The 26696-nt window shown below is 41.0% G+C and overlaps 1 protein-coding gene across 5 annotated transcripts in view; it reads right to left on the bottom strand.

The window, feature by feature from the left end:
* Positions 1-703: 703 nt before the first annotated feature.
* Positions 704-26696, bottom strand: part of NFRKB (nuclear factor related to kappaB binding protein) — a 43326-nt gene continuing 17333 nt past the window's right edge. Inside the window, exons 5-27 of one of the 5 annotated variants that reach the window (XM_043995669.1) lie at positions 25138-25265; positions 20210-20384; positions 19518-19619; positions 16750-16823; positions 15951-16035; positions 15175-15355; positions 14779-14887; positions 14425-14551; positions 14092-14157; positions 12014-12093; positions 11854-11900; positions 10945-11005; positions 8822-8996; positions 8150-8256; positions 7666-7789; positions 7355-7434; positions 6978-7198; positions 6618-6891; positions 5682-5900; positions 4497-5264; positions 2480-2586; positions 2118-2253; positions 704-2001 (exon numbers count right to left, since the gene is read on the bottom strand). In XM_043995669.1, the coding sequence (XP_043851604.1) occupies positions 1876-2001; positions 2118-2253; positions 2480-2586; positions 4497-5264; positions 5682-5900; positions 6618-6891; positions 6978-7198; positions 7355-7434; positions 7666-7789; positions 8150-8256; positions 8822-8996; positions 10945-11005; positions 11854-11900; positions 12014-12093; positions 14092-14157; positions 14425-14551; positions 14779-14887; positions 15175-15355; positions 15951-16035; positions 16750-16823; positions 19518-19619; positions 20210-20384; positions 25138-25265 (3572 nt within the window). In that variant the 3' untranslated portion in view covers positions 704-1875. Of the gene's footprint in view, positions 2002-2115; positions 2254-2397; positions 2587-4496; positions 5265-5681; positions 5901-6617; positions 6892-6977; positions 7199-7354; positions 7435-7665; positions 7790-8149; positions 8257-8821; positions 8997-10944; positions 11006-11853; positions 11901-12013; positions 12094-14091; positions 14158-14424; positions 14552-14778; positions 14888-15174; positions 15356-15950; positions 16036-16749; positions 16824-19517; positions 19620-20209; positions 20385-25137; positions 25266-26696 lie in introns of those variants that run through there. The other 4 variants (XM_043995671.1, XM_043995670.1, XM_043995672.1 and 1 more) reach the window with 4 other exon arrangements.

Here is a 26696-nt window from a genome sequence, read left to right as displayed (position 1 = left end):
TATCAGTGGGATCTTAGGCAAGTCACTTAGCCTCTGTTTGCCTCAGCTTTCTCATCTGTAAAATGACAACTTTCTCTCTGGATTGTTGTGAGAATTAAATGAGCTGATATTTGTAAAAATCACTGAGCACAGTGCCTTGCAGATAGCAGGCATTATATGAATGTTTATTCCCTTCCCCTTCCATTCAACAGGCAAATAAGCTTAAATGGACAGGAGGAGAGTTAAACAGGACGATAGGAGTCACAAGTAAAATAAACTTTCTCATCCTGAAGCAGGGTTTAACAGGGGAAAAGAAAAGTAAAAAACTAAAATCTAAGGAAGTGACTTAGAATATCTGAACAAAGTGTGAAGTGTGAAGCTTCCTTCAAAGCTAAGCTCCAGCAGCACTTCCTACATGAAGCCTTTCCTCACCCGCTAAGTTCGGAGTGCCCCTCCATTAGCTTACATGTAATTTTAGCACAATGCCTGATCATAGCAGGTGTCAGTTTGTTTCCCTTAACTGTTTTACTTTGTTATAAGAGAAAGCTATATGGGAGCAGGGGGTCAATATCATTACTAGAAAATAAGAGTAGTATAAAAAACAAAAAACCATAAATTAAATATTTTGGGGGAAGATATGGAGGTCTAGATCACAAATCACTATCAAATCAGTAACTAGCGTAAGAAAACACATTCACGTAATTCCCAAAGCAAACAAGACACACATTGTTAACAGCACATTTAATTATATATTACACTTTAAAAACATTTTTTTAAAAGAGCATTGTCAGGCAGCAATAGAGACTGGGGAAAGAAGCATCAAAGAGCTAGTATTAATAAAATATCTTGCAACTTCGGGTCAGTATGTACAAGATCAGTCCTCGCTGGATAGGCTGCTCCTTGGGTCTGTGCCTCCCCACTCTCTTCCTTATTGTAAGACCAGAAGTGAGAGCAGTAGCACTAATCTGGCATAAAGTTCAGGCCCTGACACAAGACAGCATAGCAAAAGCAGCACAGATTGGCGGTGTTCCCCTGGAGCCCGCTCGCTTTTTCTGGGCCACTGCTTGATAAGAGGAGCAAAGTCTACAGACTAAGTCTAAAGACTGAGCAATAAACCTGCACCATGTTCAAAGTCCCGCATACCATTGTATAATATAGGCAGTTTCCATCTCTAGTCTCATTTCAGAAAATCCACTGTGGTCCGTCCATTACCTACGTTTCCTGCAGCCACACCAGCCGTTTCCTCTCTATCATAGCTATAAAAAATCTGCACCAGCTTGCTGTGAGTCCAGCTATTATTCCCTTAAAAGAGAATATATGATCTATTTAAGGGCTAACGCCCAAGCTTTTGCTTTGAGAAAGAGGTGCAACAGTATCTTAAAAAAAAAACAACAATAATAAGTTATATAAAATTATTTTCTGGACACAAAATGTCACCTAAACCTGGTATCCAACCCACCAGTCACAGAAGTGACTAAGGAATACCACTGGAGGCTAAAATCTATCACTGAAGAACTCCACACACTAGATAAGGCTTGCTCACAGAGCCTGCACACTCTAACGTCAGGAAATCCCTTAAAATTCTTCGACTTGACTCCCATCAACCCCAAGGGAGAACATTCTGGTCTGTATGGTATAGTTAGGACCACTGTAATCAATACCACAGTAATAAAGGTCTTCCCCTGGATTAATCCACAGAGCAGGCTCAGGAACCCTGGAGGGAGCTGGGGCCCTTCTTCATATTATTCCCTGGGTGCTGTGACTGCAGAATTCAGTTTGCTGGCATCACCCCACTTCTGGGCCTCTCTCCTTAAGGAGGGTTTGCAGGCGTGAGGTAGCCCCGGAGAACAGACCCAGGATAGTGCTGGAGAAGCCATCTTCTTTCCCCTCACATGTTCACTGCTGTTCAGGCACCTGTTTGGGGGATGGGGCTGTGGTCACGACGACAGTAGAGACAGCTTTGGAAGATCCAGAAGCTGTTCCCTGTTGGAGGTGGGAAGCTGGGACTGTCTGGATGCGGACCTGTTTACAAAGAGATAGTGTGAGGAGTCCTAGAGAACAGGCAGCATTCAGCAATCAGGTTAAGCAAGGCAGGGAAAGAAGTTTGCTACGACCACTAGGATTTCCTGAGGTTTTACCTGTGTAGCCTGGCCTTGTTGCTGCAGCTGCTGCAGCTGCTGAGCAGTGAGGAAGCTAACAGGTTTGTTACCAGTGATGAGCTTGGTGCCAGCTGGCATGGTAGTGAGGATGATATTCCGTCCCAATCCACTGATACTGTGGAGAGAAAACAGGAATGGTTGAGGTCTACCGATGTATCATCACTCTGCTCCATAAAACTAAGCCAAGTGGCAACTGGTTGATAAGACTCTATGTCTAAGAGCCAGAATATCAAAAAGAAAATCCTAAGAAATTACCTACCTCCTCCATAATTTTCTTTTCCCTAACTAGAAAAGAGAGCTCAAGCTTCAACTCTGCTCTCAGCCCCGCTACCATCACTCACTTGGCTCCAAGGTTGCCCTTGATGATAGGAGCAGTAACCACACTCTTGCCTTTCATGGGTTGGCTAATCACTGACAGTGGCACTGTAATCCGTGTAGGCAGCTTACCCTATATAAAGAAAAGGAAGGAAGGAAATAAGCATTAATTAAGTGCCTGTCATATGCCAGGTACTGTGCTAAGTGTCTTACAAATACTGTCTCCCTGAAAAGAGGACTTTTGTGGGATGAGGGACACAAAGAAGCACTAGGAAAACTTTAAAGAAGTACCCACAGAGCTCCAAGGTTTTGAATTGCAAGACATATCCTGGGATAACCACTTTTATTACCCCTTCTCCTCGTTAGGTTTCCAATGAACTAAGAAATTTAGGTCAAAGTCAAAGAAGTCCTAAAATGTACACAAGCTAAAAGCTGTAAAGAAATGTACAGCTCCTCCTCACCTCTCCTCCCCCAAAAAACAAGAACATAAATATGGGTTTCCCATTTAATAGCATAAGGGGAAAGATAAAGGAGCTGAGGAGGTAATAATACTGGACGAAATTCTAGTGCTCCATACATCAGTGAATGTAGGTTCACTGATGGGGAATCAGCAAAAGGGTGTGGGGTGGTGGCATTTGATTAAGAACAAGACAACAGCTTATTTATTCCTGTGGCATTTTCAGTTTCTTCCAGGGATATACAAATTATTTTGGTTGCACAATCAGCCAAATGAAAGAAATAGGGGCCCAAAATTAATGTAGTGAAACTAAAAATGTTCAGTGGCCCTGAGGCTTACTCAATTCTATTCTCAAGCTACTTGGCTCTTCTACTGTTATTTTCCTTGTCAGTAGGTGTATAATATACCATGAATTTAGACAGAACCCTCACTCGGTGCTCATGAGTGGCAGCAACAGCCACCAGCACATCTGTACCTGTGGAGCTCACTTCAGTCTCTGTTGTATCTAAGTTTATTTCCTCTTTATGGCTCACTAGTCAACAGAGAGAACAATAATAGGCAGTAGCACTATCCCTAAAGTATTCTCTTCCTCTCATTCAAAGATGACAGAACTTGTTCAAACATATTTCAAAGGACCAGTGCACTAACTAGAACCATTCCTTTCCCTCAACAAATAGGCTTTCTGCCAAAATAAAGCAGCCAAAGCCAGGTCCTCTATCAATCAGCTGCCTGAGCTCGTCTATTCAGTTCTTTCTATGGCAGATCCTATTGGGAACCACCTTTCTACATTCAGTGAATCAGCCAACAAGCATTTGTTTATTAAGCCCCTCCCAACTGCCAGGCACTGTGCTAAGCACTGAGAATACAAAGAAAGGCAAAAGTGCCCATTTTCAAGGAGTTCAGTCTAAGGGAAGAGCTCCCTTACTCAAAAAAACCAAGGGGAACAAACAGTACAAAGCTTCCTTGTTACCAACATGCTGGTGCTGCAAGAGGGAGACATGGTGTCAAATCACTATAAGAGACTTTAACTTACACTTTTCACTAATTAGGAAAGACCCTTCTCAAAGCATCCTACCTGCATTCTGACCTCCTGCTGATCTTCATATCAAATGATCTAAGATTTTAGTGTTTCCTTTTTACTACAGAAAGTAACGCTATGGGGCAGCTAGGTGGCACAGTGGATAAAGCACTGGCCCTGGATTCAGGAGGACCTGAGTTCAAATCTGACCTCAGACACTTGACACTTAACTAACTGTGTGACCCCCGGCAAGTCACTTAACCCCAATTGCCTCAGCAAAAAAAAAAAAAAAAAAAAAAAAGGTGGAAAGTAACACTATAAGACCTCATTACTCAGTACAGTACACATAGGGGAGGGTTTGATAAATTCTATGAATGAATTTATAAAAAATAAAACTGCTAAGGTCAGGGAGAGTGGTATGGAAATGGGCAAAACCTTGATTTCCAGTCCTCATTACTAGAATAAGAAGCCTGCCTAACTTTCCCTTCTGATAGAAGCAAATTGGGTTGAATGACTTTAAAAGGGGCTTCAACGAGAGAGGCTACATTTAACCCACAATGTTACTCACAGCCTGGGAAGTAGATACAACCGTGGTGCTCACTGGGACCTGTCGCACGGTGGTGGCTCCTGGCCCAATGCTGATAGGGGTGCCTGTGGCCCCAGAAGCCACTGCCACAGCTTTTGACACAGCAGCACTCATACTGGGCAAGGACACAGTGGAAGTATGAACAGCTCCAGGCCCACCAGCTGAGGAGGACCCTTGCTTGGCATGGGTGGCAACTGTTATAGTCTGGCCTGGCTTGGGAGGCATTACTCCCAGTCCCTGCACAATGCGGATTGTGGCAGCCGGCTTTGCCTCTGTCGAAGCCACTGCAGTTTTGCCCTTTTGATCTGCCACACTCACACCAAGTGCCGGCATCAAGCGGAAAGCTGAGCTTGAGGCTTCTGCAGGCTTCAGGTCAGGGGCTACTTTGACCACAGTGGCACCTGCTGGTGTAGCTGAAGGGGCACTGGTTGAGTTGGCCTTGACGGGTGTATCAGATGCATGCACAGGGTTTGAAGTGACATGCAAAGTAGCAGAGATGCCCTTTCCTGCAGTGCCACTTCCTGCCCCAAAGAGGTCCTGTGTCAATTTGACTGTGGTGACCTGGGACTTGGCCAGGGTAGCCATCATGTCGGGAGTTATACGAAGCACTGTCTGGCCCTTGGCATCAGTGGTGATGGATGAGGGCGGCAGGCGCAAAACATCCTTACCCTGGATGCGGAAGTTAGTGGCTGTTAGTGGGATACTGTTGCCTGTTTGAGGCTTCATGCCCAACTGTCCAGTAATTGCCACCTGGAAAGGGGAAGAAAGGAGTGGAGAAGTGTCTGCTGAATGGGGCCATGTTAAGACTGCCTAAGTAATACCACCATGCAAATTTTATAAGCACATTTTCCAACAGATAATGTTTACTTGTTATTCAAATCTGCTTAAGAAGATAATGCTATTTTTTATATTCAATAGCAGTGGATGAAAAGCAGAGAAAAAAATGATTCGCATAAAAGTACAAGTAGAAACAGAATAAATTCTCAGAGACCCAACTCCCAACCAAGTCATCTGAATGGATTTCTACAAAAGTAAATGGTTGCCTTGTCTGACTTGAAATCCATGGTAAGTATAAGACCCAACAAGCTTTTCACATCCCTATTCTCTTTCTCAAATATCTCCTAGGTTTCTAGATTTATAAGCCAATTCCACCCAAGAATTAATCACCTGTTTGATAATATTCTGGCCAGGGACATTCTGGATAACAGTGGTTGTGGAAGAACTTGATGCAGAGCTTCCAGGGGAGCTGGTGGCAGGTTTTGCTGCAGGGCTAGCAGTGGCAGTGAGACCTGTCACCGTGAGTCCTGTCTGGCCTTGTCCAGGTCGTTGCACAGGTCCTGGGGCCGGGGTAGGCTGAGTTTTCATTGGAACGGTTGTCATCACTGTCTGGCTCAATATAAGAGGAAAACAATTTATTCAGACACAGAATAGGGACCAGCACCAAGCAGGGTTCTACTCTTAGTATGCTACAACACTGATGACCCTCCCGACAAAAACTCATTTTTTCTCATTTACCTAGCTGTAATATATCAGAATATTTCATTTCCCCAACACAAAAAATTGAAACCATTTTACCCCAAGGCTATAAGGATTCAATGTCTAAACTCAATACTCAAGGGATTTTGAGTGCTACACCTGTATGGTACTTTCTAACTCTCAAAATGCTTTTTCTTTCTTTAAAATTTTTTTTAAAATTTTTATTCTTTTGGCAGGGCAATGAGGATTAAGTGACTTGCCCAGGGTCACACAGCTAGTTAAGTGTCAAGTGTCTGAGGTCAATTTGAACTCAGGTCCTTCTGAATCCAGGGCCAGTGCTTTATCCACTGTGCCACCCAACTGCCCCTCAAAATACTTTTAAAGAACCTCATCTCAACCTGACTCTACTGAAGTAATTAAGACAGATAATATTTTTTCCCATTTTCCAGATAAGGGAACTTAAGGCAGGCAGGATAAGGCTTCACTTAAATCACAAACTAGTAGATGAACTGGGATTAGAGTATAGGCTTCCTATTTTTCAGGCTCATGGGTCTTTCCAGTAGAATCACCGGCCATGCTTGGTTCAGTTTCTCCTAGTACCCAATGCCCTTTAGCCTCCATACTCACTTGTGGTATGACTTTGGTCTGAGTAGCAGTGGCTGGAACCCGGATTTGTGGACCCACTGACATCTGTGGCAGTGTCTGTGTTGAATTTGTAGGCTGTTGAGTGACAGCAGGAAGGCTGGTCTGGGCTACCACCCGCACCTGGGGAAGTCCAGTTGAGCCAGAATGGCTCACCACCCGGCCAGTAGACTGAGAATTTGGTGGGGTCTGGTTGCTTGAAGTCGGAGAGAGCAATGTTCCCAACTGAGGCATTGTTGGTGAGGATACCAGAAGAACACTGTAAAAGAAAAGGGGAAAATCTTAGGATGTCCAAATAAAGAGATGTAGAGGGAAGAGTGCTAGGGAAGAAAGGGAAGAGTGTACCTTGGGCTAGATTTAGTTGGCTCTGGGCCTGTACTAGGTGCATTCTTGCCAACTGCTGACACAGGTGGAGGCGATATGGGAGTAGCAGGCAAGGCTGGGGTGGTTGGAGTGACGGGTGTGACAGGAGTGGCTGGCATGCTGGAGTCACTAAGACTTAGCTGACTTGGCTCTGATGTACCACTGTTAAGCACCTTCACAGAACTCTCCTTATTACTAGACTTCTGCAACCAGAAAACAAAGACAATATGCAGGTCTAATCATAAGCCCAATGATGGAAGGCATAGCAACCATCACTTCAAAGGCATTTAAGTGAGTAGTAGAACATATTTTGTTCTCATCATCACCTTCTCAAAACCCTCTGAGGTGCAATCACTTACCACCTTGGCAGGGGGCTTAGGTTTTTGCTGCAGGGCTTTTCTGGCTTTTGCTGCAGCTGCCTGTGCCTGGTGAATTCGCTCTGTGAACAAGAGTAAGTATTAAGCCATGCCAGAAACTCAGAATCCAAAGATGAGTATTATTAGAATTCAACCCCCAGGCCAATAGCACCCACACTACTGGACTAAATCCTGCCCATCAGTCCTCTAACTCTTGCCTGAAACCAAATGAAAAGAACAACAAAATCAAACTAATAATTCAGATGACTTCCCACTTGTAGTCTAACCCATTTGACTCAGGGGACCTCACACACCAAATTCTTCCTCGCTCCGGTCACGGTGAAGGTAGATCCACAACTTTCTTCCAATGTCATATTTTACACATGGGTCTTTCTCATAGTGTAGTCTGTCCAGGGCACCACTTACTACTGTATTCACCTGAGAAATGTAAGCATAACTCAACTAGGAGCAAAAATCAGGATGCTGGAAGTAGTTAAACTCTGTAGATAATATGTTTCATTTGGTCAGTCACATCTAATACACAAACTGCGTGTTAGGCCTCTGTGGGCCTAAGGTGTTCCCAATTCTTCCCCTTAAACTATTCAGCACTTTTACCCCCAATCTAAGTACATTTATTAAGCATAGTACTCAATAACTGTCTGTTGAACTGAATTGAAAGAGGTCTCAGAATAAGACACAATCATTGAAATCCTGGCAAAAAGTTCATTTCAGTGAATCTGAGCTTTCCCAGAAGATCCTAGAAATGTGACAACTGGGATAATCTCTTCTCCATCTCACCTGAGTACTGGTAACATCTGGGGCAAGGAATTGGGAATCCTTCAGCAATTCACAGATTTCAGCCCGAGTCCCTTCTCCATTGGGCAGTCGGGCTGCAGCATCCCTGACTGGGAGGTGATTGAAACAGAAAGAGAGGAGACAGGAATTACATTGCAGCACAATACCTCATTCATTTCCTCTTCTACACAGAAAATGCCTTGTCTTCCCTTACAGTACTTGGTCAGTATCTAGCACAGCCTGCCCCCTGGCGGTTAGCAGTGGTCTTTGCACTTTCTAAGGCTATACATTCTAAACAAGGTCAAAGAATTCTTGGCAGAGGCACCTAATTGCTAGACTTAACAGCACTTTCCTATAATTCCTCAGTACAAAATAAATTTGTAAGAAACAGACCCCAAAAGAAAAAATAATTCAAGTAAAGAAGCCTGGGGATAAGCCCAGTTCCTCTTTCCTCTGCCCCACCTGCTCCTCTCTCATACTCTATAAAATTCCCAATACCCACCCCTACCCCCACACGCCCTTTCACCCTCTATCCTCGTGGAAGGTGGCATAATTATCCCTAAGATTTCTGATGAGACCAAAGCAAAAACTAACAGCTAACATCTCTCTAAGGTCTCTTCCAGCTGAAAATCATACGATCATATACAAGAAAGTACTCCCAAGAAAAAATTTTACCAAGAGACAGGATGGTGACATATGCAGGGCGATCTGAGCGTAGCAAGGAGTGCTCCCGGGCCTTGTTAAGTGAAGTCTCTTTGTCAAAGACACCTTTGACTGGCCCCACCACAGATTCAAAACCATGCATTCGAAAGGTGAAAGCTTTGTGGGGCTGGCTGTAACGGAAACGTTCCTGGGGCAAACAAACAGAAGAGAAACCATGGAGCCCTTTCTGTGCCCCATCAACTGAAATTGCTCTCATCAAAGTTAGCAATTATCCCTTAATTGTCAAACTGAATACCTTTTTCTCAAATCTAATCTTTCTTGAAGCTTCTGCAGCATTCGGTACTGTACCTCTTCTCCTAGATACTCTCCCATTTCTAGGTTTTTGTGACACAGCTCTTCCTGATTCTCCTAGCTGACTTTCTCAGGTTTGTCAGCTGAATCTTTTTCCAGATCACAGCCACTAATCATGAATGAACCTCAAGGAACTGTCCTCTGTTCTTCTCTCTATATACTGTTATCACATGGTGATCACATCAGCTCCCATGGGTTCAATTAAATCTATACAGATGATTCTTAAACTTACTTATCCAACTCTAATCTCTTCTGATCTTGAGTCACATTATCACCAATGGCTTACTGGATATCTCAAACTTTATGTCTCATGGACATCTCAGTGTCAGTATGTCTACGGCAGAACTCATCTTTCCCCTTAAATCCTTCCCTCTTCCTAAACTTCCCTTTTAGTGTCAACATAACTATCCTCAGTCAGCTAAGTTTGACCTTGATTTCATCCCTAGTTTCCTCACTCACAACTCACCCCACATATCCAATCTATTGCCAGGTCTTGTTGTTTCTACCTTCTCTTATTGTTTGTTCCCTACTCTCTCTGTGAATTAATACCTGGGGTATTGCAAAAACATGCTGGTTGGTCTCTCTTCCTCAGCTACCTCCCCACTCCAGTCCATTCTCCACTCAGCTGCCAAAGTGACCCCCCTTCTTAATAAACTCTGGTTGTTCCCTATCAACTCCATCAAACATAAATTCCCGTTTGGCTTTTAAAACCTCAAAAGTGGGCTATTCCAACACTAAATTTCCTTATACTTTACTTCTCTCCAGATAATCTACAATTAAGAAACCCTGGCCTTATTGCTGTTCCTTAAATACAACACTCCAACTCTCAACTCCTTGCCTTTTCACTGGCTGTCCACCAAGCCTGGAAAGTTCTCGTTCCTCACTTCCACCATCAGGCTTCCTTCTACAAGATGTTTTCCCAGTCTCCACCTCTCCTTAACCCACCCCCACCCCCACCCCCACTTCAGAGATTTTTCTCCCATTTACATTATGAAAGCCCTGAGGGAGGGACCATGTTTTTGCCTTTCTTCCTATCCTTAGCATTTGGTACAGTGCCTAATAAAAATAATAAATACTTGCTGATAAAGGTTTAAACTGCCTTCAAAGGACCTACCAAAAATCACAATAAAGCAAAGGGAGGGGAGTCGACATAATGAAAGCGAAGAAGCACTGGGTTTGGATGGAGAGGACCTTGGGAACTTGTATAACAAGTTAATTAATCTCTCTGGGCCCATTTTATTTGTAAAGTGAATGACACATAGTAGGCATTTAATAAATATTTGTTCCCTTTCTTCGTTGACTGTTTTCTCATCTGTAAAATGGGATTAGGTGACCTCAGGCTCCCCTCTAGCTCTAAATCCACGATCTCATGATTCTAAGTAGCTTGCTCATTGAAACAGAATCAGAGAGAGAAAATGTAGCCCTAAAAGGGCTTTCTCAGTATGGAGAAAAAGCAATTTCTTAGTCAGAAATGTTATTTCCCTCATTGACCTTTGCATAGCATTTATGTTTTATATTTTGGTAAGCTGTAGCTCCTCCCTGCCACTCCCAAATGTTTTCCTGCCATAGGCTCCTAAAGTGACATGGTTGTGTCTTTATTTATCTTAGGATCTCCCAGCATCCAATAACACAACGTTCTTGGCACTTAACATTTAACAAAATAATTTAAAAGTTATACACTTTGTGTTGCTAAGAACTTAGACACAAAGACAGCTGGGCTTCAGTGTTTTTTACATCAACTTTCACTAATCCCAGGGTTCACACTGTTTTAAGTTCTTCCTTACCTGCTCCTGAAAAACTCGTTTCTCTTCCCCTGTGCTGGGCCGGACCACGTAGTCGGTTCTTCTGGAACACAGTTTTAAATCAATCCTGATTGGCAAGTTCATAGACCAATTTCTCCATCTGTAGCACCCACCAACTTTAATCTACAACCCTCCCACCCTTTTCTACCTGAAATTCTTCCCTTCCTCACAACCCTTCTTTCACAGCAAGGACAGAACTCCCCCTCTCTCCCAGATCCCACCAAGTAAACCTCATTGGCTTATTTTACAGTCCCTCTAAATTCTGGCGATTCAAAACAGTAACAGTTGGAAAGGCTGTTTTTCTGGCACTACCAACAGGTAAACCATGTTTTTTTTATCATCCCTGGTTACCATACATGTATGTACTTGGTTAGTGACAAACATTTTGCAGGCTACATAGCAAGGCTCAAAGGATAATGGGCTCCATGAGATTCTTTAAAAAGGTTTAGATATTTAGTTCACATTGTCTATCCTCCCTGAGGAAAATCCAATTGCACAAATACAGGATGCCAGAAAGGCAGCCAAAGGACAATTCATATCAAAACGACCTGGGGGATTTCAGTGGACTTTAAAAGCACCATGAATTAACATTAAAAAAAGACAACCCTGCTCCGACCCCAACCCTCCCCAAAAAGCCCCAGTGAGTGCTCTTAGACTGACTGAATTAAGTGTTCACAGTGACCAAAACAAAGGAGCTCTAAAGGAGGCTTAGAGTTTTTAGGTTTGGGCACCGCAAAGAAGCGACATTATCTAAAGGACACTAAGAAGCTAGAATGCATCCAGAGGGCTGACTCAGAATGGTCAGAAGACTAAAAAACTAAGAGCCGGGCCTTATAAATACCTGTTCAAAGATGCACTAATTTCTGAAAGAGCCAATCATTCCATACTTACACTCGGGGACCCGGTGTTGTTGCATCTGAATTGTCTTCATTTTCCTGCTGGACAAGACAAATCATTTAACTACTAATGAGACTGAATTCTGAAAGCCTCGGACACCTCAAGGGTCAAGAGAATCTCGTAGAAAGATTCTGGTACTTCTTGGAAGCCATACCTTACAGAAAGTTTGGTCTTTGGTTTCTAACCACAGTTGGAATAAGGCAGCTAATTCCTTCTCGTTGTCTTGAGATGAGCCTATTAGTAGAACCAGAAAATAAACACAATCAGATCTAAGTATACTAAGAATCCCAAATTCCTTCTAGCCTACCCATTACACTGAACCATCTGTAAGAGGCACTCGACAGCAATATTCACCAAGTAATCAATTTACTTTTCATGCGTCTCCTATGACACTTAAGAAATGAAAAAGGGAAAGGTTTCCTTCATAGGACAGATATAAACACCATGAACCCTTTCCCTTGGTTACTAACATCAATTACTGACCTTCCCTAGGATGGACATCATTCAAGTATACACCTAAAGCTCTAACTAGAAATGTTTTCATCTAGAGTAAAAACAGTTGGGATCTGAGAGGTGACTTAAGTGCAGTCATGCCAGGAAAAGGGGTGTAGTTCAGCCTTCAAACTCACCCCACTGCTCCACTGCCAGTGAGGATGAAGAAGGAAAGTGGGCCCAGCAGATGGGTGACACAGGGAAGGGACCTTGGGGGGTGTGGGAGAGGGAGGAATTCCTTCTTCAGGAGGGATCCTGAGACTGTGGTAATGTCACAAAGGAACCCTGAAGACAGCAGCTGCTGTACAGCTGTACAGGAGTTCAGGTGAGGGATAATGGAGGACCATCAGGGGCAGTAGCCACCACAGGGATCAAATGTACCTTCCTGGGGAGGTAATATGTTCTCCCCTCAAGCTCAGATGTCACCAACCTAGGACAAAGCTTTCTGCCCTGAGCTAGTTACTTGGTGGGCCTCACAGACTGTAGAAAAGATGGATCCCGGAGCAGCTAGGTGGCACAGTGGATAGAGCACTGGCCCTGGATTCAGAAAGCCCTGAATTCAAATCCAGCCTCAGACACTTAACACTTACTAGCTGTGTGACCCTGGGCAAGTCACTTAACCCTCACTGCCCCGCAAAAAAAAAAAAAAAGATGGATCCCACTATTAAGAAATAGCCAATTCAGAGCAAACATCTGTGGGATGGGTAATCATTACAATCCAATGATCTAACAAATAAAATGGTGAAAAGATGTTTATAAATTATCCAGAAAAACATAAACATTCAGTACAATAGTAAAGCTATGAGTCTACCTAACAAATACTTATTAAGCATTTATTTGTGCAAGGCACTATACTCAGAACTAAAGAAAATAGAACAAAAGAAAGGACAAAAAAAGGACAAAAAGCTTCCACTGAGATAGACTGAACAGATCAGAAAGACTACACTGGTGGAAATTTCCACATCAGCAACTAAAATCTAAACAATGTTCTTCTCAGCAATGCTATGATCCAAGACAATTTTTTTTTTAGTGAGGTAATTGGGGTTAAGTGACTTGCCCAGGGTCACACAGCTAGTAAGTGTTAAGTGTCTGAGGCCGGATTTGAACTCAGGTACTCCTGACTCCAGGGCCGGTGCTCTATCCACTGCGCCACCTAGCTGCCCCAATCCAAGACAATTTCAAGACTCATGATGGAAAATGTTTACCACATTCAGGAAAAGAACTATGGAGCCTGAATGAGATCAAAGCATACTATTTTCACTTTTTTTTGTTGTTTTTTGTTCTTTCTCATGGTTTTTTCCTCTTGTTCTGATTCTTTCACAACATGACTTAATTTGGAAATATGTTTAACATGATTGTACTATGTCAAATTGTTTACTGTCTTCGGGAGGGAGAAAAATCTGGAACTCAAAATCTTACAAAAATAAATGTTGAAAACTATTATTTACAGATAATTGGAAAAATAATTAAATACTATTAAGATAAAAAAATATATAAACAACAAATTCTAGTCTGGAATTATAAGCATACTCTCAAGTCTGAGGCACCACAATAGAAAAAAAACAAGAGGTGTTCTCTGGACAAAAATGGGCTTAGACCAATTATTTTAACTGGTCTTCAGAATTTCATTGATTAAAAAAAAAAAAAAAGAATTTCATTGAATAAAAGGGGAAAGAACATCAAAGAGAAAATGAAAGAGGGAAGGCCCACTGTTATAAAGAGGCAGAGTATGCTACTTACCAATCAATTTCCATTGCTGGGTCTTCTCCTTGAACTCAACAAATGGAGAAAAGCTAGAAGGAACAGCTGTAAAGAGATGGCTCAAATCAGCAAACTGCATGTATATCAGAGACAGTCTTCTACTTTTTACTGACCCAGAAACCAGCTGAGCCAGACCCTCAGAGTGGGACAGAAGAGCAAAACCAAGAAGCCTTTAAAGGACTGCTATGAAGATCATGAGAATACAGCAGTGGAGCTGAAAAACCAGCCCAAAAAGCCGCAGTGCACTACGGGAAAAATCAAAACCTAAAGCCAAAAAAAAATATGTTGGCTCTACAAAAACAAACACCTCACCTCGGCTATCTCCAGCAAGATACTGCAAGGATGGTAACACTAATTCTGCCCAGTTGGGAGCTGAGGAGAACCAGCTATTAAGGGTGCTGGCCGGAGATGACTGCCAATCCAGGACTCGCTCCTCCAACTGCAGGAGGAACAAAAGAATCAAGTGACCCAAGGATTCCAAGAGGGCAGACAACTCAAGAGTAATAGGAAAGTCTGTCCAGGGTGATTTTCAAAAGTCACAAACCCAGTCAGAAGGAACCCATGTGGAGACCACAAGAGCTGCATCCCCCAAACTGTAGCCTGGTTGCTGCCTCTTCCCTTTTTAAAGTTTCCTCCTGGTATCTCTGATTTACCAGATACTCTTACCATAGGAAGACTAGCCTGTCCCTCCATGAGCAAGATCTCCAGTAGGAGGGAGAAGAAACTAGATGATATTTCATTGATTCCAAGGCAGGGCTTGAGGTCTTCAAGAGGCCTATAAGGAAGTAAAGATAAAAAGCAACTGCAAAGGGCATGACGGGTTGGTCCCTAGACTGGTCCTAGTCCTCAGTGCTTCCCACAGCTCTCAAAGTACTCCATCAAAGACCAAGAATGGTGCACAAAGGTTTGATCTTAGCCACAAAGCCAAGAAGAACCAGAATTTCCCACCACAGGTAGCTCTGAGAATTAGAGGTAATACATTCAAGAATATATCCCAATAAAAAAATAAAATAAAATTCCTGTTTAACATGCATCCTTGGGGAGCCATGGTTGCTTTCTTACTCTTCTTTGATGGCAGAGATTGGCAGTGGGGATGGGGCCTGGGATAGGGGTGGGATCCCCTCTGGATTGCTCAGAGGTTCAGCTAGATCATCAATCTCAGATTTTATCATTTTCAGCTTCTTCTTCTTCTTCTCCTCTTTCTCTTTGGCCTTTTTTTTGAGGATAGCCAAGTCAAACAGAGCTGGTAAGGAAAAACAAGAGAGGAAGTTAAAGAACACTTTGTGATCTCCAGATTAGAAAGTGAGGTCCCTTATTTGAAAGTCAGATGCTAGCATGAGGAAAACAAGTCAGAGGAAGCAGATCTTTGGATCTGAAACACTAGAGGTTAGCAGTTTAGCTTTAACACTTATAGTAGACTATTAGAATACAGTTTCCTTTAAAGCTGTATGAGGTTTTCCCTGCTCCCTCCAGATTCTAGTCCCTTCCCCTTCAAAATTACATTATACATTTTGTACATAACTATATAAATACATATTGTATCTTAGAATGGAACATGAGTTTCTTGAGCCCAGGGACCATTTCCTTCTTGTCTGTCTCCTCAGTGCCAAGCATAGTGCCTGACATTAGACATTAAATAATGGATTATATTATATTAGTCATACTAATTCTGCATTAGCTTTTTATATGCATATTTATGCCTAAGGAAGAAGGTACAAGTTTATTTTTGTAGAGGCTTATTAGGATTCACACTATTTAACACCTTGGAAGCACATTTATTTTCACTTTGGCAGTTCAATCATATAATGAACACTCTGGAAGAAATATAAGTCATTTACCTGCAAGGGAGCCCTTTCTGCCAGCATTCACTCGTGTCATGATGTCATTGAGAGTCAGGTCCCCTGTCAAAAGATCTGGGTGATCCTGGATGAGAATTGTGAACACTCAGTGATGGTGGCCAGGAGGGAGGAACTTGAATTAACTAAATTTTTACCAACCATGCAACAGATGACATTAGACCTTAGTTGAATTTTAGAAAATTATGTTTACTCTGTGATTAGAACTTCTATTCTTAATGGTGGTACATAAGAGAATCAGATTAGGATAGATAGATCTTATATTATAAGATGCCTAGAAGTAGCTAAGTGGCACAGAAGTTAGAGCTCTGGGCCTGGAGTCAAGAAGACCTGAGTTCAAATCCAGCCTCAGACACTCACTGTGTGACCCTGAGCAAGTAATTTAACCTCTGCCTGGAACAGTTTCCACATCTATAAAATTGGGGATCATAATAACACATACCTCCCAGAGCTGTTGTGAGGATTAAATGAGATAATACAGGAAAAGTACATAATAGGGCCTAAATAAATGCTTGTTTCTTTTATTCTTTCCTATTATTAGGGCAATGAAGACACATGAAAAGACATGTGAAAAAGAGATATCTCATACTTCCATAATTTCTCTGATTAGTTTGCTTCTCATATGTTTTCTATCAATGAACTCTAACTGTTCCTTTTACTTCCTGCTCTGACAATGAAAAAATACAGAGGAATAGAAACTTCTAGGCCTATGTTCTCCATAGAACTTCACGTCCCAAGATACTAAACTGAGAATCATAGATAATCCCCATGTCTTTCTTACGGGTTGATGTTTCCGCTTCTCGTGATGTTTCTTTAACATCATCTTCAGATCGTTGTCCCCCAGCTCTAGTTTATCTAAGCAAAAGGAACCAAACCATATTGGGCGCTTTATTAACAGAGTGCTCAAATTTTAAAATGCTAATGAGATGTTAAACTGTACTATTTGAAATATCAAACACCCAAAAAAGGGATAGCACAACATAAAACACTGGGTAAATTAATTATTAACTCAAAACCAGACAGATGGGATTTAGGTCACAATATATTTCAAATGAATCAATGATTGATTTTTTTCTTATATATTTTTTAAAAAATTAAATATCTACTGTATTTATAGAAAGGAGCAAAGTAATTATTTAGGCAATAAAAAGAAGAAATAATAGGATACAAAAGGATTTTTTACACAGCACATAGCAATTTATCCAGAATAAAAACAAAAGAGATTAGGAAAAAATTTTTGCCATAAATATTTTTTAATTTGACACCCAAAACTCTATTAAGGAGTTTATACAAATGAATAAAAGCCATTTCCCAAGAGATAAGAGACTAAAGATGAATAGATAATCCTAGAAAAATAAATTATCAATAACCATCTGAAAAAAATTTCAGACTGATAAATTCAAATTAAAACAACTCTTGAGATATAGCCTTACACTCATTAAATTAGTTAAAAAAAATTAGCAAAGTTCATTCTTGGTGAGGTTATGGAAAAACGGGAATACTGCTACACTGCTTCTGGAGCTGTGAAATGGCACGCTTTTTTTGAAAAAAAGTATGTCACAAAATAGCACCTAGAAAACTGTTGATGCTCTTTAACCAAGGATCTTATTACCAGAACTATATCTTACTAATGTTATTGTCAAGAAAAATCTCTAAGTCCAAAAATATCCATAACATAGATCTAACATAATGATTAGTTACCAACTTGTTAAAATTAATGCATACTTGAAAAAAATTAAGTGGAAAAATTTTGTAGTTCATGTATAATCTTTTGTCCCAATTGATGGCTACTAAGTTTGTGATTATTAAAAGGTTTCTTCAATCAAAATATTAATATTGGCATAATTTATAATAATTTAAAATATGGAAACAAAAACATAATTTCCAACATTAAGGAATGGTTAAATAAATTGTGATAAAAAAACATAATGGAGCATGATTACACTATAAGAAATGACAAACAGAATGCAAAGAAATCTGGAAAGTTTCATACAAAGTGAAGAAAATAAAATCAGAACATTAGCATATACATTGATTACAACTGCAAAAATAATAACAGCAGCAACAAAATGAAAAAAACACAGAAGAAAAATTCAGATGGGGACATATAAACAAACAGACCACTTGTTATTTTATTTACTAAGTATATTAATTTTTTTTAACTACAAGAGTTTATGGTCTCTTAAAAATCATTTTTCATTCTTGTTTATATATTGCTAATAGCTACTAAGTTTAGAATGAACGAATGAATGAACACACAGTAAATAATAATTATTCTGTACTTTGTTCTAGTCAGACAACACCTGATGTGATAAGCACAGTTCTGGACATTGAATTTTAACAAAAATAAGATAAAGTACAATGCAAGAAACATGACCAATAGAATATTGTGAAGAATCTGGAAATCATATAATTATGAATACTGTCATGAATAACTGAAGGAAGTAGGGAAGTTTAGCCTGGGAAAAAGAAGGCTTAGGATAGATATAATCATGGTCTTCAAATATATGACACACTATTACTCATACAAGGGATTATTTTTATTCTATATATAGCTCCAGAAGACAATACTAGGACAAGGTGGGAAAAGTTACAAGTAGATAGCTTTAAGTTCAATATAAAGGAAAAACTAATAATTAAGTGTTCGAGCAGAGACTAAATGACCATCTGTCAGGGACACTGAATTTGTATCCCCAGGATATAATGCAATGCTTGGCATATCATAGGCCCTTAATAAATTGATGTTGTGAAGAGAATTCGTACAGTAGGTGGAAGATTGACTTAATAAATCTGAAAGGCCCTTTAGACTCTAAGATTCTATACAGGGGGAAGCTAGGTGGCGCAGTGGATAAAGCACCAGCCCTGGATTCAGGAGGATCTGAGTTCAAATGTGGCCTCAGACACTTGGCACTTACTAGCTGTGTGACCCTGGGCTAGTCACTTAACCCTTACTGCCTCACCAAAAAAAAAAAAAAAGCTTCTATATAAATGTTTCTGGAGTGTCTTTCCTCATGTCTGCATAATTTATAAAAAATCTTGTATTCAGAGGAACAACATTTCAACTTCCTGTGACATGGCTCAATATCAGTAACTTTAGATTTGTCGGTCCTAAAAGTGCTGGACAATGCTTCCTAAAATGTTCCTTATTTGCTTACTATGTCAAATAAAATTCAATGTTGGCAACAGAGAAAGTAGTATTTTGTTGTTATGTTGACAGAACTATCATGCAATCTTCTAGAACGGCAGTTTGGCAATATATAGAAGCTGCAAAACTAACTGTATTTTAAATCATTGGTCCCATTTTACTACGAATATGTACTAAAGGGAAAAGATTTTTAGTACAAAAATATTTACATCTGTAATGCCAAAGGGTCCAAATAAAATGACTAAATTCCACACCCCAAAATGAAAAAATTGTACCAAACCTATTTCTCAAAGTTTCTATTTCACAACAATTTACTATTATGAACCTTCCAAAGAAATTCTTGGATCAATACAGTTGTGAGGAACTTATTCCCTAGAGTACCAAGATCATTATCTTGTTCTCACCTGCAGTTTTCATATCCAGGGTTGAAAGCGTGGGCACCACCCTCAGGGGCACCGCAGGACTAGGAGAACGGGCTGGAGAGCTCGGAAGCCATGAGCTGAGATCTTCAAAAGAAAATTGCTCTTGTAAATCCAACGTGGCTGTGGACTCCAATAAAGGAGATTGGGTAAATGGCCATTTGGGTTCAACGGGGCTAAGGGTTCAACATGGAGACCAGGGTTCCACCATTTCTTTCTGACCCTTCCCCAGATGGACTGGAGCACACTTAGATCATTTAAACGGCTCTTCCAGGAAGAGAGACTTCAATTCAACAGAGTGATGGAATCGCATTGCAGCAGGCCAACAGCTACTACTACTCTCCTGTAAGGGGAAAAGCAGTTCTCTCAAGGGGCACAATAGGACCAGACAAGCAGGAAAGGACCCTGCTAAGCAGGGAGCTGTCCACTGGGAACCTAAACTAAACTCAAAAGCTAACTTAAGTAAAAAGTATAGAAGATGTAGTAATTTCCAGCTAACGGGGATTTCCAGTAGTGTCCTAGAGATGGGAGAGGAGGTCCTCAAGTCCCATTATCCACCCACCAGAGTAGTTTCTTAGCATGAGAGATCCACTACTATGTCTGGCTCCAAACTGAAAAACAGACTGCCAGTTTTAAAAGTCCCACCTCCATTTCTCAAAGAATTAGAAAACACCCACCTTCTTCATCAGAGGATAAGGTGCTATCTCCACATTCTTCCTTAACTTCCCGAAGAACCTTCAAGTAGCGCTGCTGAGTTCGTCGTTCTCTTTCCTCAGGAGTACAGGACAGTGAAGGCCGCTTCCTCCGAAGGGGAAGGGCAGGGCCACTTGTCTTAGCCATCTCCAACAAGTCCTGGAGAGAAAGTATCATCTAGTGGGTACATAGCCTTAAAAATTTGCTTCATAGTGGTCAAGTTGACCATTGGTCAGGACCACCAGCAGGTCCAAGGTGGCAGATACAAGTATGGTCTCCTACTGGAGGCATGGGGTCATATCTCACTTCTGACACAAGATCATATTAAAGGCAGCTTGCTAGTGCAGTGGATAGAGTGCTGGCCTTCAAATTGGTAGAGACCAGAGTTCAAAGCCAACATGAGATGCCTCCTAGCTGTGTGACCCTGGGCAAGTCACTTAACCTCTTTCAGTCTAAGTTTCCCCATCTATAAAATGGGGATAATAACAGAACTTCCCTTATAGGGTTATTGTGAAGATCAAATTGAGTAAATTTTTTGCAAACTTTAAAATGCTATATAAATTTCACTAATTATTATTATTATTAGCTATTATTCAAGCCATCCCAACTTCTGATAGAATATAACTCCCTTCAGACAGATGGAGCTGTTACTTTCCTCCTTAAATACTGTCCTCTCAAAAAAAAACCAAACAAACCTCACATGTAAATTCCCATTAAATACAAAAGAATAGATTTCTCACAAGATTAAATTCCCAAACTAAACTTTTCAACAATATCCCTGAAAGGAGCTATATAACAAAGATTATTTCTGTTCAATGTGAGCTGAAATTTTTCCACAGCATGAATTAAGAGGGTCATTTAGAACCAAAACAACTTTGGCTCTAAGAAGAATCAAATGAAAACAAATGAGCAGCCCATTTATTTTGGAGTTTTGTGTCTCTAACAATAGTGCTACAGGACTTGTTGAACCTACTAAAAAACAAGAAGTTTTTATTTATTCCAACCTCATAGGTTAGAAACATACCACTAAAGCATCCTTGTTTTCCTTAATAAACTACAAGGGATCTAACATCTGTTCATTTGACTCAAGCACCCTGAAAATTACTTATAGCTGTAGGTCAATAAACATTTATTAGACACTAGGATAATGAGTCAGATGTGATTAAAAAACAACTAAATAGCAATGTGCCAGGCACTGTGCTAAGCACTGGGGATACAAGGAAAGGTTGAAAATACCATCCTCAAGTGGTGAACAATCTATTAGGAAAGATAATATACAACAATGTACAAACAGGCTATAGACAAGATAAACTGGAAATAATCAACAGAAAGAAGACACTAGAAATAAGAGGAATTAGAAAAGCCTTCCTGTAAAAGGTGGGATTTTAGTTGGGAATCAAAGAAAGCCAGGAGGCAAAGATTAGGAAGAAAAGCATTCCAGGCAGGGCAAACAGCCAATAAAAACACTTGGACTGGGAGTTAGGGTGTCTTATTTGAGGAACAGCAGAGAAGCTTGTGTCACTGTATTTAATAGTATATGGTGTGTGGGGCAGCTAGGTGGCGCAGTAGATAGAGCACTGGCCCTGGATTCAGGAGGACCTGAGTTCAAATCCAGCCTCAGACACTTGGCACTTACTAGCTGTGTGACCTTGGGCAAGTCACTTAGCTCTCACTGCCCCACAAAAAAAAAAAAGAAAAAATATGGTATATGGTGGGGCAGCTAGGTGGAACAGTGGATAAAGCACCGGCCCTGGATTCAGGAGGATATGAGTTCAAATCCGGCCTCAGACACTTGACACTTACTAGCTGTGTGACCCTAGGCAAGTCAATTAACCCTCATTGCCTCACCAAAAAAAAAGTATGGGGCAGCTAGGTGGTGCAGTGGATAGAGCACCGGCCCTGGAGTCAGGAGTACCTGAGTTCAAATCCAGCCTCAGACACTTAACACTTACTAGCTGTGTGACCCTGGGCAAGTCACTTAACCCCAATTGCCTCACTTAAAAACAAACAAACAAAAACAAACCAAAAAAAAGTATATAGAAGGATATAAGGTGTAAGAAGATGGGAGAGCTGAAGGGCACTACTTATGAAGGGCTTTGAATGTCAGAAAGGATTTTATATTTGACCCTAGAGATGACAGTGAGCTACTGGAGTCTGTTGAATAGGGAGGACAAGAGGGAAAGGGAAGTGTAACATGATCAGATCTGTGCTTTAGGAAAATCAATCTGACAGCTGAGTGTAGAATAGATTGGAGTAGGAAGAGACTTGAGACAGGGAGACTAACATTGAAGGCTATCACAGCAGGCTAGGCATGATATGAGAGGGCTTGTACATAGGTGGTGGCAGTGTCAGAGAAGAGAAGGGGATATATGTGAGGAATGTTATGAAGGTAAAATCAATAGGACTTGGCAACAAATTGGATATAAAGATTGAGAGATAACAAGAAGTCAAGGATGACAAATAGGTTCCAAGTCTGGGTGACTGGAAAAATGGTGCTGCCCTCTGACAGAAACAGGGAAGTTTGGGGGGGGGGGGGGAGGAAAACAATGAATTCAGTTCTAGACATGTTGAGTTTAAGCTGTCAAGAAGACATCCAGTATAGTAGGCAGCTGGAGAGGCAAGACTGAAGGTCAGCATTGAGGCTAGGGCTGAACAAACGGGTTTGAGAATCATTGGCAGAGAGAAAACTGAAGTGAAATACTACAGAGGAAGAGAAGAGGATCTAGGACAGAGCCCTGGGGTATACCCGTGTTAGTGGTTATCACCTGGATAAAGATCCAGTAAAGGAGACAGAGAAGAAGCAGTCAGATAGGTAGGAGAACAAGGATAGAGAAATATCATAAAAACCTAGAGAGAAAAAAATATCAAGGAGAAAAGAGTCATCAGAAGCGTCAAAAGTTGCAGAGAGAGGGCAACTAGGTGGCGCAGTGGATAGAGCACCGGCCCTGGATTCAGGAGGACCTGAGTTCAAATCCGACCTCAGACACTTGACACTTACTAGCTGTGTGACCCTGGGCAAGTCACTTAACCCCAATTGCCTCACCAAAAAAAAAGAAAAGAAAAGAAAAGAAAAGAAAAGTTGCAGAGAGGTCAAGAAGGTTAAGGATTGACAAAAGGCCAAATTAGATTTGGCAATTAAGAGATCCTTAGTAACTCAGGAGAGAGCAGTCTTGGTTGAATGATAAAATCCAAAGTCAAAGCAAGTAGAGGCAAATGGACTTTGCAGATAGTCTTCTCAAGGAGTTTAGCCACAAAAAGCAAGAGATATATGAACCAATAGTTGAGCAGAGATCAAGTGAGCATTTTTTGAAGTTTTGGGGGGTTACAACACAGGTGTATTTGTGGGCAGTAGGAAATGAACCAGTAGACAGAGAATGAGGATGAGTGAGAAAGTGAGGGTGGAGAAGACAGGATGGAAAGAGATCATGAGTGCATGTCAAGGGGTTAGCTTGGGTGAAGGTAAAGAAGGACCACCTCTTTATGAGACATTGAAGGAGAAGAAAGTGGCAGAAGTCATCTGAGTGATGTAAAATGAGGAGAGAGGAAGAAGTAGCTCTCAGTGAACAGCCTCAATTTTTTTCAGTAAAATACAAGGCAAAGTTCTCAGCCAAGGGGATGAAGAAGAAGGGAGAGACACTGAAGGCTTGAAAAGACATGAAGTTTTGGAAGAGCTGTTGTGATGAGTGGGATATTGAAGTAATTAAGGAGGGGTAAAACAACTGTCATGCAGCAATGAGGGTCCAAGTTGAGGTTATGTAACAACAATTTGTAGTGGACCCTATCAGCAGTTTCATGATTTTCTCAACTTCAATTAACAGCACATGAAAAAAGCAATGGAGGCAGCAGAGGGCAGAAGTGAGGCTTAGCAGGGGAAAATTGGCCATAGGATAAAGAGGTCAGGGACTTAAGGGAAGAGGACAGCATAGAGTTGAACCAGTTTACCAAGGAGTCAAGATAAAGAAAGGAGGAGAGTGTAGCTAGTACATGGGTAATGGGCTAGGAGAAAACCTAAAGGTCACAGAGAAGAAGAACAGGGTTTGGGGGTGAAAGACGAGAGGTAGAATGATAATAGATAGTTATCCGATAAGGGAATTTCAGATTTTACTAACTTGGAAGTTGTGCCATTTGTGGGGGATCAAGGGTATGGCCATCTTTATGTGTGGCTGAGGTAAGGTGGATAAGGTTATATAAACTATGATTGGGGCAATGAATTCTGTAAGTTTACTATCTCCTATGTTGTTGTTGTTGTTCAGTCTTTTCAGTCATGTCCAACTCTTCGTGACCCCATTTGGGATTTTCTTGGCAAAGATACCGGAGTGGCTTGCCATTTTTTTCCAGCTCTTTTTACAGATGAGGAACTGTGACTTGCCCAGGGTCACATAAGAGTCTAAGGCAGATTTGAACTCAGGAAGATGAGCACTCTGTTCTCTAAACCACCTAGCTGCCCCTACATACTATAATATAAACAATGGAACAATATACTATATTGTGTTATATATATATATAATGGAACTACATACTATAATATAAACAATGGAACTTTGGTATGCTCATGTTCATAAAAAGAGGTAAATTTGGGACTAATAAGAGGAATTATTTATATTGTTATATTTATATTGTATTATACTGTTATATTTGTATTGTAGTTACACTGCATATTATATGAGCATACCAAAGTTTTAAAATCCGTAAATTAGTGAATGAGACAGGTTAACACAATTCCATTCTATCCAAGTATTCAAACATTTCAACAGATTAAAATTTCTTACACCAGTGCAGTTCTAAGATGCATATATTTACTGTCACCAATATTTAAGATATAATCACTACAGGATAGGAATTCAGTGAAGGGAATATATGTTCCATAGGCCTTTCTTTCTTCCCTCTCCTCCTGGCTCCTCATGATACTTACAGTTCGTGAAGCAAGAATCTGTTTCAGCAGCCGATGGAAATACTGCTGCTGAGAGTTGAGGTAGCGCTTGTACTGAGATTTGAAGCACAGCTGCCGGTACTTCACCACTTCAGGGTTAAAGTGTCCATCTAGAGAATAAGAGGAGAAGGGCATTAAAAAGCAGAGAACTGACCTAGAGAGAAAACACTGATGGAGCACAGTGACAAGGTATTGTCCTGTGTTCTGCCACCTGCACACAAAAGAGCAGAATACTTGGCTTTTGAGTCAGGAGTCAGGGGCACTTAGATACTCATCAGAAACATCAACTCTCCTTTGCTGTTGTTATCCCTCATTCCTTGGTCACCCCTGGTTTTTGACAAATACGCACTGCTCCAGTCACCCCAGTGTTTTCCAGCCCAGAGAATTAAACAGGAAGGTCATCTGTCCTTAGTATCCCAATAGAGAAGCAATCTGGTACAGTGCAAGGAGCAATAGATCTGGTGCTGGAGGAGCTGTACTCAATCAAATTCTGGCTCTATTTATGGCATGTGAATCCCTGGGAAAGTCAATGAACCTCTCTAGGCCTGTTTCTCTAGACTCAATGGCCTCAGAGGAACCTTCCAATTTGAAGTCTGGGATCCTACCATTTATTCCAATAACCTTCAACTCCAACCTAGTCGTTCTCTATGGTGTGTCATTGCTTGTACCTTTCAAGGCTTTTATTTGTGAGATCAGCCACATCTCCCCATCCATAGATCTCAGGATTTTGGGGAAATTACAAATGATCTACAACAAAAATATTGGGGAAGAGCAAAAACAGGACAACACTTTGTACAATGACAACAATATTGTTACCATGAATCGTCTCTATGTTCCCCACAACTCATCTAGCCTCTGTTTAAACATTTTCAGTGAGAGGTACCTATCTCATTTAATTCCATTTCGGGAAAGCTCGAATTATTAGGAAAAACAGTAGGCTCTGAGGGCCCAATTCAAACTCTACTAGCAGTGGTTTGCCTTTCTCTAAAGGTTCTGAGCTTCAGTTTATAACAACAGCATGGAGGAGAATCCCTCTTCACTCAAGAGTGATGACTCAGGTCAAGAAGACAGAAAAAAGGGGCAGCTAGATCGCGCAGTGGATAGAGGACCGGCCCTGGAGTCAGGAGTACCTGAGTTCAAATCCGGCCTCGGACACTTAACACTTACTAGCTGTGTGACCCTGGGCAAGTCACTTAACCCCAAATGCCTCACTAAAAAAAAAAAAAAGACAGAAAAAAGCATCAAATTTATGTCTTAGCCGTAGGTAACAAGGTTTAAATATAATGAATCTGCTTTCCTCTAGAAGTCAAGGCAATCAGATAACAAAGCTTACAAGAACTGGACGAGATAGTTTGACTGCATGTCTCTGCTAAAGCAAACCCTTTAATATAAGTGGGAAAGTACATTCCTCAATCTTCATCCCTATAGCAGGAAATGAACCACTGAAGTCAAAAGTTTAAGAATTCTATGGCACAAATACATTCTCTTTGTTCCTATTTCTACAAATGTGTGCAACAGAGAGATAGGTCAAAGATAAGAAA

The sequence above is a fragment of the Dromiciops gliroides genome, chromosome 3, assembly GCF_019393635.1.
Source record: "Dromiciops gliroides isolate mDroGli1 chromosome 3, mDroGli1.pri, whole genome shotgun sequence".
NCBI lineage: Eukaryota > Metazoa > Chordata > Mammalia > Microbiotheria > Microbiotheriidae > Dromiciops > Dromiciops gliroides.
The sequence above is the reverse complement of the archived record's forward strand: the minus strand, read 5'-3'. Positions and strand labels throughout refer to the sequence as shown.